An 18,764-nucleotide genomic window follows, 5' to 3' on the forward strand; every position below is an offset into this window, starting at 1 on the left:
ATAGGGAGTAACTTTTTCTTTCCCTTTTAACCCCTATGAAAACCTGTACATCCTCTTCTTTTGTCTCATTAAAGAGTTTTTGCAAATACTTAGATATTGGTTCTAATATCTAGTGGCTAACCCTGAATCAGGAAATTGAGAAATTGGTTTATAGTTTATTTACTTTTGACAAGTCATCACTGTGTAGTTTCATGCTTATGAGTGTTCAAAGTTGATGTGGATAATTTTATCCAATGTCTTTAAGCAGCTTCCATTTGCATTAGCAAATACTTTCTGCTTATTATGACTCAAATTTCATTATACTGTTGAGGGCAGTTGGAAAATAAACTAAGTAGAACTTATTGTAAATTCTTGTAACTGGAATGCAGAGATGTGATGTACATTTTTAAAAATATGCCTGATGATGTTTCCTTCATCTCATCCTCAGTCTGCCATAAAGTCAGCTTTAGGTGATATTTCATGTTCAAGTTTTAAAATTGAGCTCTTCCTCTTCTCCCAAAATATTTTTAGCTGTGAATATGACTAAGACACTTCCCCAAAACAGTGGTGATAAAGCTAGCAGTGGCAGCAATCTGTCACCATATTTTGGACCAGCTTTAGTTTCTGAGTGGTTTCCAAAGGCAGCCCCATATAGAGTACATTGCAATAGTCCATTTGAGAGGTGATGTTTAGGATATCAGTGTCTGAAGGGTTTCTCCATAACCTGAAGCTCTGAGGATGTTGGGAGGCAGCCTCCAAGCAGTCGTTTTTCTCCCTGGATTTTTGTCTTTGATAGTGCTTTGTTTCCCAAGTTTCTTTGAAAAACCTGTTTTTCAAAACTGAACTCTTTCCAAGCTTTCAACAAGTGGGATAACAGCAGATCTAGTTTTAGTTAGGGGAGAAAAGAATGGATGGATGGATGGATGGATGGATGGATGGATGGATGGATGGATAGATAGATATGTGAGTGTGTAAATGAGTTTACACACAGATAGGTATATATGTATGTAAACTCATTTACACTTTAAAACTGTCAGTATTGAGAAGAACTATATCACCTACATGATCAGTCCTATCTTTTTATGCCATTGAGACTATTTATATTTGGTACAAGCAGCCTGGTTTTTTAAATGTTTGTGCACACCTTTTTTTCAATTATTAAATAGATACTGTAGTTTGTTAACCATGAGTTATTGATTCAAAGGTCAATTGTATGCTTTAAGTGATTGGCCTCAGAATATCTGCAACCTTCTGGCAGGGCACAATGTGAGAATCAGTAACAAATCACTTGCATGAACCACAATTAATCCAACAGGTCAACCTAGCATATTACAGTTAGCATTTCTTCAATTAAATCCTCATAGTTTTGCAACCATTGTCCATTTAGGAATGAAAATCAGTCTCATTAACCATGTTTCCTGGTTAAACTCGTAGATCCACACAGCTGGGGTCCAACTGAGTATAATGTAAATCCTCTGGGATCTGTAAGCAGAATTAAAAATGTTTATCCTGGTGATAGGTCACTTCTAAAGGGATAGACATAAGATAGTTTTCTGCATGATAGTGTCATTCTCTCTCCAAGAAAAACTTGCTTAATTTTGATTACTGCATGTTTAAACATTTATTGAAGACAGCCCTCTGAGTGGTGCAGTGGCCTAACCTCACAATCAGGAGGCTGTGGGTTCGATCCTAGGTAGAGGCAGATATTTCTCTCTCTGGGCACCATGAGAATTGAATATATAATATAATATGCTGAATATAACTCCACATTGGCGACAGGAAGGGCATCCGGCCAGTAAACACTCAGTTCCATTCACTTACTCAGACTCCATCCCGCAAGGGATTATGGGGTCATTAAAAGATGACAATGATTGAAGCCAGCCCCCTAAACTAAGATGCCCTCTTAGGCGCCACTTCCATCATCCTCAGCCAAGAGAATGACAGTCCAACACCTCTGGAGGAGGGCACCACACTAGGTAAGGCAAATCTATGCTATTCCTTTCCATTATTTTATTATATTGCTTCCAGGTAGCGTTTGCTGTTGTTATTCCAGGGTTGTCTACTATTTTAATAAAGATGGATATCATCATCATCATCATGAGTTTCGGTTGCTGCTGGACGATCTTCCAAAATTAAAAGGGATGAATACACACCTGGGACCAAATCTTTCCGAGCTGTTATTCCTCCATTTAAATCTCAGGTGGTGATTTTTATTTAAACTTTCCCAATTTGGCAACTTTTAAGAAGTGTGGATTTCAACTTCCAGAATTCCCCTCAGTATCACGACGTCGGCGGGGGAACTCTGGGAGTTGAAGTCCTGGCTTCTTCAAACCGCTGTAGAGTAGACGTTGAACTTCGGAGCTGCGCCTTCACTGGACCACGCCTTCCTTAGCCCCGCCCAGTCCCGCTGTAACCATGGCAGTCAAGAAACATCCCCCACCCACTCACCCACCCTGCCTGTCCGCTAAGGCTAAGCGGAAGTGACTCTTCATGCACTTCCTGCGAACACCGGTTGACGTGTCTGCCGAAGCCGGAAGTAGCCGCCGAGGAGGCTCGGAGCGTCGGGGGGCCGCGGGGTTTTGTTTTGTTTTGGCTTCCTCGCCGTCCTCGTCTGGGTCGCCATGGCGGTCGCGCGGCTGTTGCTGCTTTCCGCACTCCAGGCGGTTCTTCCGCCCTTCGCCTCCTCTTTCTACCTGCCCGGCCTGGCTCCCGTTAACTTTTGCGAGAAGTCGAATACGATCTCGGAATGCAAGGTCTGTGGCTGAGGAGGAGGAGGAGGAGGAGGGTCCCTTGACTGGGAGAGGGGCGGGTCGGGACGGGGCTGGGAGGATCGGGACGGGCGAGCTATCCTCCCCAAGTTCTCTGCCTCTGGGGCGGTTGCTGGTGATAATAGAAGGTCGGCTTGGCGGGTGGCTCCCTTCCTTGGCCATTATTATCCTCAAGGGCTTTGCAGTACTGGGATTTTTTTCCCCAATCAACAACACTGTCAAATAATTTACTAAAATTATTACTATTGTATTACTATATTATTATTATTACTAATAATTATTACTATCATTCTCTTCCTTACTAGTATCTATCTCTTCCCACTTACTATGACCATGTTGCTTGTATCTTTATATATATATATATACACACACACATACATATACATATACATACATACATACATACATACATACATACATACATACATACATATTTATATATTTTGCTTTAATTTATATGCTGCCCTTCTCCGGAGACTCAGGGCGGCTTACAATGCGTTAAGCAATAGCCTTCATACTTTTGTATATTTATACAAAGTCATCTTATTGCCCCCACAATCTGGGTCCTCATTTTACCTACCTTTGAAAGGATGGGAGGCTGAGTCAACCTTGAGCCTGGTGAGATTTGAACTTGCAGTAATTGCAGGCAGCAGATGTTAATAACAGTGCTTTAGTCCACTGTACTATCAGGCTCTTACATATTGTTTGTATTGTTATTTATATTTATATTGATAGCTTATTAGTAACCTTAACTATCACTAAGTGTTGTATCTTTTTATTCTCGATGAGTGTATTTTATTCTCCTTATGTACACTGAGAGCATATACACCAAAGACAAATTCCTCGTGTGTCCAATCACACTTGGCCAATAAAGAATTCTATTCTATCTCATATTGTCTGCTAAGATCTGTTCATCTGCCATCCAGATAGACAGACAGACCGACCAATCAGGTCTCAGCCTACTTAGCATCATCTTTTCCTTCTTCTCCTCCTGCCAAAGGCGACCAAAAGGGCTATTCCCTGTTGCAAAAATCAAAAAGTTAACCCCCCCCTTCATTGATTTCTTGAATGGGTCGTGTTATTTTCTTTGACCGTAATTACCAAAGTGTGATTTTCCATTTGCTTCTTCTGGTTTGTATAGTTGGGCTTTTGACTTTCCTGACCTTGGCCATCGACCTGGCACTTCTCTCGAGTGTCTACTGTCCTTTAGAATTCAAATAGTTGAAGAGGAAGTTTAAAAAAAAAAAGTTTATTATCCAGTCTTAATTTGTATTTTGCCAACATGAAGCCGAACTCAAGGGAGTAGCCATCCCACCCCCTTTCCAATTTGAATGAGCAGATGAGCTTTTTAAAGAAAGAAATCTGGTTGAGATTTGAGGATAATGTTTCAAACACAAATGTATTGTGGCTCATCTGTTCTCTGATCTCACCTGTAATCTTGAGAATTGATCCACCAGTAAGGTTTTTTTCTGAACCAATTTCATTGATGTCCTGCTGTTTGAATCACCAAATGACTGTGGTAGACAATGCATATTGAAGCTTCATGGAAAAAGAGATGGTGTTTTTCTTAAAATTTTGCTATTGATGATTAGTAAAGCTTAATTATGGCTTAGAATTATGTGCATAGCTGTAGATATTTAATAAATGGTTAGAGGAACCAAGGCTTAGCACATTCTGTAAATTTAATCATTATTTACATTAAATAAATTTTAAGTTCCTGCTGGAGCCTTCTAGATGAATGGAAAATTTATTAGTGCGTGATTTGAGAAGAGGAAAAGCATCTTAATTAGTTCAGTTTTCCTTTCTGTTCCTAGAGATGTCTTTTACATATTTTATATATTGTCATGATATGTGAACCCAGCCACTGATATTTATTTTTCAAAGTATGGTTTATGGCAGGGGTGGGCAAATGTGGCCCTTTTACAACCTGTGGACTTCAAGGAATTCTGGGAGTTGAAGTCCACGGGTTGTAAAAGGGCCACATTTGCCCACCCCTGGTTTATGGCTTAGCTCTTGGTGGATCATGTGTTTGACATCATGGCATGTGCAATAAATTAATTAAATTTCAATTAACTTAAAATAAGTTAAGTTAAATTACTATAGTATATTAGTAGGTAAGAAATGCCATTCTCAGACTGGCATTTTCCTCACATTCCTTTGTGGCAATTGTACTATTTTGACAATCCTAAATAAATAAATATAAATCTATCCATTGTCATTTATCTCCAGAATGCAGATAAATGAAATCACTTTTGTATACATTGGATAATCAATATAATTATTACAAAAATTGATTATGGCCCCCTGTTTTTTGTGCCTTTAGAAAAGATCACTTAGAACTCTAGAAATAGATGTCTGTCTGGTGCCATCTGCCATTATAATCATCATATTCAGGGCCAGAATGCTGAGAAGAGGGAATAAGAAACCTATTGAATTTGTGTTTTATCTGTTTGCATAGAGCTATTTGGAAGGTCATTGTCAGATACAGAAAATTAATCTGATCTCATTGGAAAAACTATAATAATACATCATGTTAATTAATTATTTTTAATGATATGTGTTTTCCATGTTGGGAAGTTTATTTTATACTATCAATCCTACTATATTTCTTCCCATGGGCTACATGCATTGAAAGTTGTAACCTTGTGTACCAACTTCCTAATTTGTTTTAGGAGCTGTCAGCATCCACATGCATCACATGTAGGAAACATGATTTTCCTAAAGAGAGTGAGAAATTCCTATTACTAACTAGATCTATTTGCTGTTGGAAAACAGAATTCAATAAAAGCACATTTACTTTAGACTTTAGTTGTTCTAAATAAAGTACTATGTTCAAAATACTTTAATTACATTGTCTATAGCTAAGAAAATCAATATGGGTTAATTTAATTATCTCTAATAATGTTTTCTTACTGTTTGCAGTCTGCGATAGAACTATTTGTGAATAGACTGGATTCTGTGGAATCAGTTCTTCCTTATGAATATACTGCGTAAGTATATTAAATCTTATTCCTAATTTGGTTTGTAACATTGAACTATTAGTACTTTATAAATGCTTTGCTAAACTAAAAAAGGAATAGCTATCCCAATTCAGCCACGGTGGAAAATTACCTTTGCCCTTTGGATTAGTTGCTTGGTGCAATATGTGACTTGCTAAATCCTATTCTAAGTATTTGTCCTGAGGACAGTATTGCATTGATTTGCTAAATTGTAGAAGTTAATTTTATAATTTATCTCTACTATTCTAAATAAACATGGGGCATCATTTTGTTCCATAGTATAGATGTGATCATAATGCATATCTAATAAAGGTTATTTTAGTTGTGTTCTATTGTATTTTAGAATCTCATAACTAAAAATGTTCAAATTGCTAAAGTAATTAATTTTAAATATCAGTATTTATTAGATTTCCTGTACATCTTAATGCACAAATACAATTCTTTTGGAAAATATAATATTTTTTCCCAAGCATAAATTTTAAACATCAAAGATGGAAAAATTATGATATCTTACACAAGAATGCAGATCTGATAAGATATGACACTCATAATATTTTGGGTTATTTTTACATTTAAAAAGCTTAAAACGTTTTTCCTTTTGTCTTAATATTTTTTTGAACAAAGGTTATCATTTAGTATTATGGTTAAGGTTTAAGATTTAAGGTTTATTTGGATTTATATACCGCCCTTCTCCCGAAGGACTCAGGGCGGTGAGCAGCCAAAGATAAAACACATACAATATAAAATTTAAAAAACAACTTAAAACATATTAAACAAATTTGGCCCATACTAATTAAAACACCCCTTTTTTAAAAACCAAATTAAAAATTAAACCATTAAAAAGAGTTAGGCCAGCCCAGCCTGTTGGAATAAAAAAATCTTGAGGGCACGGCCAAAAGTGTGTAAATCCGGGATCCTCCGTATCTCCGGTGGGAGCTCGTTCCAAAGGGCAGGTGCCCCCACAGAGAAGGCTCTCCCCCTGGCGGCCGCCAGTCGACACTGTTTGACCGACGGCACCCTGAGGAGCCCCTCTCTGTGGGAGCGTACTGGCCAGTGAGAGGCTACCAGTGGCAGAAGGCGGTCTCGTAGGTACCCAGGTCCTAAGCCATGGAGCGCTCTAAAGGTGGTAACCAATACCTTGAAGCGCACCTGGAAGACTACCGGGAGCCAGTGCAGCTCGCGCAGGAGAGGTGTTACATGGGAGCGCCATGTCGCTCCCATAACCGCCCGCGCAGCCGCATTCTGGACCAGTTGGAGCCTCCGGGTGCTCCTCAAGTGAGGTAACATGGTGCTTGATAAAGTTGCGTTGGTTGGTTGATTATGTGTCATCTGTTTGTTTGTTGTAACCCTAACACTAACCTCTTACCAACCACATAACATGACAAACATTTCTAATCTTGTCCTTCAAGTCTTCCAATGGTGCACCCTTCACCAGTACATCTACCAAGCTACCTACCATCTTTTTCTCTTCCATCTTTTCCAAAATTAGATCCTTTTCCAGAGAACTAGGCCTTTGCATAATGCATCTGAAATATAATAACCTAAGCTTGGTGTTTCTTAAGTGAAAAATTGGGTTGATTTATTCAGTGATCCGTTTGTTTATTTTTTGCCTGTCCATGGTTTCTCAAGATTTTTCATCAACAGCAAAGTTTAAAAGTGTCAAAACTTTATCCTGTTTCTTTTAAATCCAACTTTCACTTTGATAGCGTATCAGAGGGAATACCATTAGTGTTTTGCTAGTGGCCCTCAATGTAAGGCTGGGAGAATATTAGGTATAACCACACTAGATTTGAAGGCTTGATCCCTCTGACATTAGTAGATAATTGCAATGTGAGATGGAAGAGTCTAAATACTTAATAGAGAAGTTCCATTTTTATTATTTTCTAAGGCCATTTTTTTCTGGGCATGGAAAGGCAGCCAGACCAAAATATATTTTAAGTATTTGATTCATGCTTCTTTAGGTCTGAAGATACTTAAATTTTATCCCAATTTCCAAGCTAAAAAGTTCTCTAATATTAGCTTGGTTTACTGTCCTACCATTGACTGTATTTGGAAGGTAGATATAAGAAAATACCCTATACTTCCTAACTGTGCCCCTGCAACACAGGCATTATAAAATCCACTGCCCATCTCTTACACATTCATTAAATTTGAATGGATGCCAATTTCACAAAAAGCAACTCTGGGCAATGTCAACAATCCAATAAGATAACACACATATAAGTATGAAATCTATAAAAATATAAAAATGCACATTAAAAGATAAATATTATAAAAATAAATATGTAAACCCTATGCAAAGAGAGGATAAGAATAGCTACCTCAGCAATGGAGCCATCTAAGCATGTCTCCAGGTCCCTGGGACCCCAGGCCTGATAACATAACCAGGTCTTGAGGGGCTTCAAGTATATCAAAAGGAATGAATAAATCCCTTATTATATTATAGGATTTATAGAGAGTCTGGAACTTGCTCTATCTATCACGTAGAAAAATATCCAAGGATACTGATTCTTTCTGCGTGCAGTTTCTTCCACCTGACTAGTTGAACTCTTGTTTCTTTGAATCTTGCCAAGTTTGGTTATACTACCATCAAAATAAAGTGGGAATTGACATATTCACAGACTGAAAAACATAAACAAATGGATGATAAGGAATTCTGTTGCTATGTAACCTAGAGGGTGTACGCTTCCTCCTTGACTACAGGCAATAGTTTTAAATTCAGAACTTTGGTGACATCAATATATTTTCTCAGATTCCAATTTTTAGCTTTTGTTAACTGTATAGTTTTAAACAATATGTTTTTAGCTTTACGATATCAGCTTTGATATTAACATGTTAAAATATTAATATACATTAATCATATATTTGTGTATAGGATGTCACCTAAGATGATATTCTCTGATGTATTATTTTATGTCTTCTTTGCTTGACTGCCTCTGTTTTATTTGGGTCGTTGACTAAAATGAAGGATTGACTTTCTGACTAGTTCTTGTTGGTGAGATATATTAAAATAAAACAGTCCCAAAATATGATTGAAAGTGTTAATTTCTGAAAACTTATAAACTTCTTAAAATTAATTTAAGTAAAAAGTGATGTGCAGAGGGATATAAATAAAATAAAATAAAATATTTTAACTCATATTGAGATGTTGGAATTTTATAAATCTGTATTCTTCCATAGATTTGATTTTTGCCAAGCAGAGGGAGGAAAACGACCTTCTGAAAACCTTGGTCAAGTATTGTTTGGTGAGAGGATTGAACCATCTCCCTACAAGGTATAATCCTCATTTGAACAACTGAACAAATGTAAAATTGCAAAACAGAAAGCATGAATCTCACCAAGATGAAAACCTGAGCGGAATTGTTGCATGGGAAGTACCAGTATGTAGCATTCTTGGGCCAATTTTAGAGACTTGGGAGGAACCTACAGATGCTAAAGCCTGCTCTGATTTTTTTTCTTTTCCTTTTTTTCTTGCTGCTGCTAGGATTCTAATCTAAACAACATTCTAATTCAGTTTAATGATATGGCCTCATTTTGCATTTTTCACAGTACAAATTCTTGATGGAGATATTGCATTAAAACTAATTTTCTGGTATCGTTACTGTAGTTGTCGTGTTGCAAGGTTTACTTTTATTTAAGCTTCACTCTTCCACTCTTCCAGTGGTTTCATATTGTCCTCAAGCACCTTCTGGTACAATGAAGAATTCCTAATTGATTCTATGATGCTGAGCTTCCAAACCCTGATGCAGCAAAGCACCCCAAATCATAACATTTCCAACACTAGTTGGTATCTGATGAATGTTTCTTCTGGTGAAATGTTTCAATAAACATGTCTTCTAGTACTCTGGCCAAATAACCCTATATTTGTCTTATTTATTCAGAGCACATTATTCCAGAAGTCCTGGTTTTGCTTTGCTGATAATGAGCAAACTTTAATATTGCCCTGATGTTTTGTTTTTTTGGATGGCAAAGGTAACCTTCTGACATACCTCTTATTTAGATTTAATTTGTGCAGCTCTTCTCTAAAAGGTAGATTCATCCATTTTGACTCAGGTATGGTGAGAACTACCTATAGGTCACATGATGAAATTCTGGGTTCTTAAGAGACTTGTTTCAGCATCTGTTCTGAGATTGAAGTTGCCTGGCCTAGGCAAGTTGGCAGTTGAAATCTTCACCATTTGTAGGTGAAACAATGGGCTACAAAATAGAAGTGATGCATTATATTTGTTATATCCCATTTATCGATATTATTGACGTGAAGATCAAATATCTGTTTGTTGAAATATATTGAACACTTTTCAGTGAGGATATATCTCTCTTCAGTGTCCAATTTATGTTTTATGGCTGTAAGATGCTCAAATAGTGAGAGAACAGTTTGCGCTGTGAGGACACATTGTTTTGTCATAAACTCAGTTGAATTTTCCCTTGGTACCTCTCTACGTTCTGATTTTTCTTATTATTTTTGGACTTCGTTTCAGCTCCCTGAAGTAGATACCTAAATTGGTTATTTGTAAAGGTGACTGGCTATCATTTTGCTCTTCCCCAAGAAATGAGGAAAGGCCTAATAGTTATTGTTTTGCCAGCTCTGTTTGATGGTCCCATTCCAGTGCTGCAAATTTGTTAGATTTGGGGGTGGATGGGATTTGTTTTACTTGCAGTTCTCTGTCCTGCGAAGTGCTCCTCAATTCTTGGCTGTTTTACAGATTTCAAAGGAGGGAGATGTCCTGGGCTAACACCATGGGGTTTCTTTCTTTTCCCCATAACTATCAATTCTGGGCAAAATCTGTTATCTTTGTATTTGTCTTCACTATCGTCTCCTCCAAACAAAGTTAGTTAAGTAAAAATATAAGTCCAGCAAAAGTACTAAAAAATTAATTATATAATAAAACTGAGCAGAGCTGCTGTAAATGTTTGTTGCAGTTCAGATTCCTCTCCCAGTGGGGTTATATTTTTTTCGCACGACTGTAACTATGCTGCTGAATCCATTTCCATCAGTCATCACTTGTCTTATCAGCATACTGAACTGTTGTATGCCTTTGGTCAGCCCTGGTACTGCTTTTGCCTGACTCAGTCTGTTTCTGTTTTTTTTAGGCATATAATTTATCTGGGCAGACACTGCTTTCTGTGATTAGCCAGAAGGCGACATGCAGCACAAGCAGATCCGAGGAGAGGTGGTTTTAGGCAATAAAGTGGAAAAAGCCCAACTTTTAAAACAGCCAAGTTTTCAAAAAAACTTTTTTCCATCTTAACAAAGTTGTTTGGCTGCATAAGAATTGTAGATTGGAGTTATAGGCTAATTTATTAATTTAGGAATGCTTGGAGGTTACCGGTAGTTTGTCTTCTTGTATATGTATATCATATACAAGAAGATTCTTGTTAAGTTAGATTGTTTTTTTTTCATTGGGCAATTTTAGGCCACAACTGCCACATGAATTACCAGGGCAGTTTTGCAGACTCAGTGTGGAGTTACGTTTTTAGCATAATTTAAAATATAATGAGTGTTTCTTTTCATTGAGGTATAGTGTTTCTTTTTGCAAAACTTTCTCACTAAAATGCTCCTGACAGATACAGCAGATGTATTATCGTGTTAAGGCTGATCATATAACATTTATGTGTTCACCTAGACCTTTCTTTTGCAGACTCTATGTCACTGAGTACATTTTTTCCCTCTAACCTGATGCTTTCTAGATACGGTGAAATACAATTTCTATTATCTCTAGTAGCCCTTCTGATAGGAATCATGATGCAATGTGTCTGGAAGGTTGTGCTAGAATTATTCTGTACAGCCATCCTGATATTACCTTCTGTTTTTAACATTGATTTTATTATCTGACTTTTGCTTTGGTCTTGATGGGACAACAGATTTCATTAAATGTCAACTGATATTTGGTGCTTACTGCGGCCCTTCCAAAATAGAGAAGCCTAGGTATGAAAATGCTCCTCAGATTTCATTATTGTCATGTGTTTGCAATTCTATCAGCCTGTTTTTGGAGGAATCTACCCTATAGAAATAGGGACGCGGTAGCTCAGTGGCTAAGACGCTGAGCTTGTCGATCGAAAGGTCGGCAGTTCAGCGGTTCGAATCTCTAGTGCCGCGTAACGGGGTGAGCTCCTGTTAGTTGTCCCAGTTTCTGCCAACCTAGCAGTTCGAAAGCACGTAAAAAATGCAAGTAGAAAAATAGGGACCACCTTTGGTGGAAAGGTAACAGCGTTCCATGCGCCTTTGGCGTTTAGTCATATTGGCCACATGACCACGGAGACGTCTTCGGACAGCACTGGCTTTTCGGCTTTGAAACAGAGATGAGCACCACCCCCTAGAGTCGGGAACGACTAGCACATATGTGCGAAAGGGAACCTTTACCTTTACCCTATAGAAAAGTGTAACTTAGCTGTTAAACTGTAAGATGAATCCTTCTGAATTGGAAATCTGATTTCTTTTTCCATAAAGATTCAAGAAAGGTTCATATTCTTGTTTAAGAGAAACAAATGGTCATAGAATAGTTGGACTACAGTTTTATTTGGCTTAAATTAACAATTGCATTAGAAATATGAATTTATACAGAAGAGTTAATGCCACTTTTAGTGATACTTTTAATTACATGCATTGAGTCAACAATAGTATGAATCCGCAGCTGTCAACTAGTCTATTCGTATAAAGTTTCTGTCTTAACTTTGCTATAGATTTTAAGATAGAATTCCTCATAACCTGAATATTTTTCATTTTTCACAGTTCATCTTTAACCACAAAGACACTTGCAGACATGTTTGTACAAAAGAATATGATCTTAATAAACCTGAACAAAGGCAAAAATTACAATTTCTGAAAAAAAGTATGTTGTTAAACTATCAGCATCATTGGTGAGTTTACAATTTTAATGTATGTGGTTTAAATTTTATCAGAAATGAAATTATTTTATGGTAAATGGCAGTTAAAATAGAAGCAGTGGTTTTTTTATGTTAAGTGCTGTGGATTGACACACAACTGTCAATCCACAGTTAAAACCTTACTTAGCTAAAGTAAAAGACCATGGTATAAACAACTCTTACGGCACTCTAAAGAATAATTTTTATAATGTAAATGCATCAGAAATTCATGCATATTTTTTTTTTTTTGTTAAACAGCCAGAAGATTCTTCATTGGTTTTTTTTGGCTACAAAGTTCTATTTGGTTAATCCCCTGAATTATTTAAAATATGCAATTTGATATATTGACAATCAAAATACAAGTAAAAAATAAATAAAATTTATATTATTTGTTCACCTCAAACTGCAAACTGCTCAGTTTGGGAGGCCGCCCTACCCCACCTCGGTGCTTCCTAGTTAGGAATGTCCTCTATTGGTCTGGAGTCTAGTTTGTAATATTTTTCAATGTGAATTTTTTGCCTTTGACCTTTAAATATTTATATTTATATTTAAATATTTATTATTTAGCTTTAATGTTGTTTCCTGAAGCATTTCCTGAAGTACTTTTATTTTTTTTATAGGATTGTGGATAATATGCCAGTAACATGGTGTTACGAGGTTGAGGACAATCAGAAATTTTGCAATCCTGGATTTCCCATTGGTTGCTATGTTACAAAAGATGGACATGCCAGAGGTGCCTGTGTTATAAGTGTAAGTTCCTTGAAAGTTCACCTTGAGCCACGCCAATCTGTCTACATTTTGACACCACAATCTGCAAACGTTTGAACTGTGACTAAGTTGCTTATTTTTGTCTCTAATTGAGTGAAGACTTTCAGGGCCTTTATTAATAGGTTACTGTTTGGTTTAAACAGCTGACATTAAACTTATCAATGTAAGGATTGCCCCACATATCTTTTAAACATAATAGGTTTTTATTTCACGTGTTTGGTTTTTCTTATGTAAGAAGGCATCTTGTGTGCTTTGATTTAATTCTGAGTCTTTACAGATGAGTAGAGCAGGATGAGGAAGGCATTCAAAGAATAGTTCTAATCACAGCAAGGCAGTCAGTTTAGAATTATGTCAGTTAGTCTGATAGTTATCTGTGGCCTGCTAAGATTGCACAGTATAACTAAACATTGAATTATTTTTTGTATTTTACACCTATTATCACAGTTAATTTATAAGTAAAATGATTAGGAGAACTTGGGTTTTCAATGGAAGAAAACTTGCTTTTAAAACATGAGATATAATTCATCTTTACAATTTATTTTGCCTGACTTTGAAACAATTTTGTTTAGCACCATAATTATTTCCTTGTTTTAGAAAACAAGACTTTTAAATGTTCCTAGCAATTTTAATAATTTGTATCAAAATAAATGCAATTAGATACTGGTAGTTAATTGTACAGATACTCCTTGCTTAATGTCTACTCATTTAGCAACTGTTTGAAGTTACAATGGCGCTAAACAAGGACAATTTACAATGGATCCTCATAGTTCTGGATGTTTCAGTATCCGTACAGTCATATTATCATATTTCAGGCACTCAGCAACTGACTTGAAATTACAATGTCACAATGTCAGTCATGTGGTTGCCATTTGCAATTTTCATTGCTGGCTTCCGACAAGCAATGGGGAAGCTTTCATGAAATCACAAATGGTAATCACATGACTCTGTGGGCTTTGCCTAACAATGACATATGGAACTGCCAGAGCTGCTGTTGTAAGTCAGCATAGTTATATAAAGTTACTCCTTAAACCAGCATTGCTCAGTGTTGGAGTTCCCAGTCTCACTTATCCTTGGTAAGTGAGGATTACCTGTAATTTGAACATTTAAAATTGATTTTATTTGATAAAGGTACTTTGTTTAAGATGTATCCTAAATTTGTAAGTAATTTAGCTTGATTTTTTAATTCTTTATTAACAGTAAAATGTAGCTCTAGACTTTCCTATTGATGACATGCTATGTATTTTATGCTCTAATTTATTTTATGCATTAAAAAGCAGCACTGACAAACAGTACCTGAACAGTTTATGAGCTAAGAGTGAAACTGTAAATTAGAAAGCACCTTATTACTTGACTTTATTCAATTATAATAGTAAACAATACAGTTAGTTCACATATCGGGCACAGACTTAATACTGATAATAACTTTATGCCCTTGTGGTTCCATCTGCGAGTAGGTGTATAACTGATAGCTAACAAATCATCTGCAGCTTGTTAACATGACATATGAAGATGGGAATGAAATGAACAAAGCCAGAATCTTGTCTCTCTATTAACAAGAGATTTGTGAATGGGCCTGTTCATAGCACTTACAGCTTAGTGTTAGGAATTGTGGTAAGCACTGGGTTTGTGTTTTCCTTTCCTTTGAAGGTAGAGAGTTTTCCAGCTTTCCTTTCTGTTGACCAGTCCTCAGGAATGATACATTATTAAATTATTGAAAAGTTGCTAACAGTACTTAAGAATGATTCTCAGCAAGAAATCCAAACATCTGAATCAGACCCAGTCTGATTTGATAGTAGTTCTTCAGTTTGTCATCTTAAGAAATCTTCAAGTCTTGCTTTTGGTAATGGTTTAACTGGAAACAGATGTGAAGCCCATTATGGTGGTATTTGCATGTAGGAGATAGCACATAATCTAGAACAGGCCTAGTTTCTTCAATTTAAAAATAATATCCACATTCTAATTTACTTGTTCATTTTTTTTCTTTAGTCAGAATTCCATGATGCAGATACTTTCTATATATTCAACCATGTGGATATTAAAATAGTCTATCATGTTGTGGAAAATGAAGCACCAAGGGCAAGACTCGTGGCTGCTAAACTTGAACCAAAAAGGTGAATATTGAGTTTTATGTAAGAGAACGCAAGATTATGTGGGATGCATGATGCAAATGAGATTTTTGATAATTAAAACAAACTAAGGAAACTTAATGTGCCATCCATTTTTTTATAACTTGGCCAGATAGCTGAAGCCAAAGAAAATGTGTACATAAACAAAAAAAAATATAATATTTATTGTTGCATTTATGCCCAAGTTTTGTCAGAGAGTTTGAGGTGACTTAATGGGTCTCCTTCAATTAATTTGATTCCCATCATAACAGTTCTATGAGGTACAGTTATGATTGTGAGAGAGTGACTGGCCCAAAATCTCTTGGGGAGTCATTCATTCATTCATTCGTTCGTTTGTTCATTCATTCATTCATTCATTCATTCATTCATTCATTCATTCATTCATTCATTCATTTTGATTTGGCATCTCCTGACTCCAGAGTGGCTCTGGACAGATCACAGTAAAATTTAACAGAATCAACAATAATACAGTAAAAACCTCTTCAGCCACATGAGGACTTGAACCTGGTTTTCACCATTCAAATCAACATCTTGATTACTGTGTTACAGTAGAAATAAAATACAGTATATATTGGTGAACTCTGTGATTGCATCTTTATTCTGCTAAATCTTTAAATATTGTATGCCGCCTTATGTTCTTAGGAGTTAGTAGCCATAATGGATTGAGTAGAATCTTACATTGTAACAGTGATTCTGCTTGAAGGATGATAGTTTTGACTTTGTAGTGTATCCATTCTTTCTTATTTTTATTTAACTATTTCAGGCTGTTTGAAGTTTTATTTTTCTCTGGACAAATGTATATAAATCCATGGCCAAGACTTCCCATCTAGGTCTTTTACTTTCTATGTAATCATGCTCTCTTCTACCTTTCTTTTGTTGATATAATTAAATTTGTCTCTTCATAAGTTAGGTTTCTAATGTTATGATTATAAAATATTCTATTTTGGGCTTTGATGTTAAAACATGGTTAAGATTGAACGTGCATATTGTGATTCTACCTATAATTTGCTTCTTTTTTTCTTAGTTTCAGGCACACAAATATTGACAAACCAGACTGCTCAGGACTACCTATGGATTTAAAGAACACTGTTAATGATGGAATTGTCAAAATTGCTTATACATATTCAATTAGTTTTGAGGTTAGTACAGATACGTCTTTCCTCTTGTGGCAGGGAAATCAAATTATGAGTATGTGGTCACAACATATTTTAAGTGAAATAAGATGTTAACTCTGATTAAGCTGTTTATTCATCCAAGGCATCAAACAGCATGGCAAACTAATCAGCTGTGATTTGATGGCTATACTCTGTTGGGGGTGCTCTATTGTTGGAAATCTTCCACAGATTGGACAGTCATTTGTCTGGGATGGCATAAAGTCTACTGATCTAGGCAAGGGGTTGGATACCTTCAAGGTCCCTTTCAGCCCTGTGATTCTATGTCTATGTCTATTTAGTCAGCAGGCTAAATAACAGTAGAATAGAGTTGAACCTTCCCCTGTCATATTTGGGTCCCCTTTTCACTTTCTCTAAGAGGGGGCAGTGGAGTTGGAACAGCCTCAGATGCTGGAATGGGAAAAAGTACAAGTTGGCTCCCATTCATTCTTGGATATCACATATCATGATCCACATAAGTTGCTGTAGAATAACTCATGAAAAGAAATCATGGTTACGGTGCTCAGCCATAATTAATTATGGTTTTGGTCCAGATAGTACACCAGCCTAGCCACATTATGACTTAGGAGACAATATATTTTAACCTTGAATTTTGTACATACTCTGTTTCTGTCTTAATTTATATACAGGTAATTCTCGATTTATGAGCACAATTGAGGCCAAAATGTCATTGCTAACTGAGATAGTCGTTAAATTTATTTATTTATTTATTTATTTATTTATTTATTTATTTATTTATTTATTTATTTATTTATTTATTTATTTATTTATTTATTTATTTATTTATTTATTTATTTATTTATTTATTTATTTAATTTTATTTCTATACCGCCCTTCTCCTGCGGGACTCAGGGCTGTGTACAGCCAAGATAAAACATTGCATATAAAATTTAAAAACAATTTTAAAAAAATTAAATAATTTCGGCCCAAGATTTAAAAACAACCCAATTAAAACCGAATTCAATTAAAACTGAGAGGATGGGATCAAGCCAAATGAGTTTTGCTCCATTTTACGACCTTTCTTGCCATGGTTGTTCAGTGACTCACTTAAGATGTTAAGTTAGTAACACAGTTGTCAAATGAATCTGGCTTCACCATTGACTTTGCTTGTCAGAAGGTTCCAAAAGGTGATCACATGACCCTGGGACAACCATCTATATAAATATAACCAGTTGCCAAGCATCTGAATTTTGATCACATGACCGTGGGAATCCTGCAGTGGTCATAAGTGTGAAAAACAGTCATAAGTACTTTTTTTCAGTGCTGTTGTAACTTCAAACAGTCACTAAACAAATGATTGTAAGTCGAGGACTACCTGTAGTTTATTTATGTGGTCACCAAACTCGCAAATTGTGACTCCAGATGCTAAGATTAGACTAAAATCAAAACCAACCAGCAATGTAAAATCAATAGAGAAAAAATACAAGGCATAAACATTTTAGCTGTTGCAAACAGGCTCACCCAGTGAATTGGCTCAATAGCTGGAGGAAAAGTCTGATCTTCAAGACTATATAAAAGGCCAGCAGGATTAGAACATTCAACATCTCTAGGGTATTCTGCACTATGACACTTCCTGGGATTCTCCAAGTAAATAGTTTTATACAAGGGGCCCAGAGCACACCCATCCAGTCAAATCTTATGGGATGGGCAGAAATAGTAAGCAATACATGTGCCATGAAAGGCTTTATATATGGTAACCAGCACTTTGAATTGCAACTAAAAGCTTTCTAGGGGGTAGGCAGCTCACAAAGTAGTGGCGTGCCTATTAATTGGCTGCACTGCTGCATTCTCAGCTATTTGCAGCTTCCAATGATCTTCAAGAGCATCCCTGTGTAGAGCATTTTATAGTAGTCAAACCAGGCAGTGACCAAGGTATGAATGACCGTGAGTAGGACTGCCTGATCCAGGATTAGTTTACAAGATGGATTTGTATAAATAAGGGAGATCAAACGGGAGAAGAGACGCCTGAAGGGCAGTGAATGGTGAATCTGATTAAGCGCCATTCATTCATTCACTCACTGGTGGCTCAGCAGACTAAAAAGCATTGTGATTAACACCAGCTGTCTGCAATTACTGTAAGTTCGAATC

The 18,764-nt window shown here is 36.3% G+C and overlaps 1 protein-coding gene across 1 annotated transcript in view; it reads left to right on the forward strand.

The window, feature by feature from the left end:
- Positions 1 to 2,372: 2,372 nt before the first annotated feature.
- Positions 2,373 to 18,764, forward strand: part of TM9SF2 (transmembrane 9 superfamily member 2) — a 33,782-nt gene continuing 17,390 nt past the window's right edge. Inside the window, exons 1-7 of the mRNA XM_034418348.3 lie at positions 2,373 to 2,732; positions 5,670 to 5,737; positions 8,927 to 9,020; positions 12,477 to 12,604; positions 13,231 to 13,360; positions 15,365 to 15,489; positions 16,529 to 16,643. Coding sequence (XP_034274239.1) covers positions 2,601 to 2,732; positions 5,670 to 5,737; positions 8,927 to 9,020; positions 12,477 to 12,604; positions 13,231 to 13,360; positions 15,365 to 15,489; positions 16,529 to 16,643 — 792 coding nt within the window. The 5' untranslated portion in view covers positions 2,373 to 2,600. The remainder of the gene's footprint in view (positions 2,733 to 5,669; positions 5,738 to 8,926; positions 9,021 to 12,476; positions 12,605 to 13,230; positions 13,361 to 15,364; positions 15,490 to 16,528; positions 16,644 to 18,764) is intronic.

Source organism: Pantherophis guttatus, chromosome 5 (assembly GCF_059756535.1).
Source record: "Pantherophis guttatus breed Tessera chromosome 5, ASM5975653v1, whole genome shotgun sequence".
NCBI classification, from domain to species: Eukaryota; Metazoa; Chordata; class Lepidosauria; order Squamata; family Colubridae; genus Pantherophis; species Pantherophis guttatus.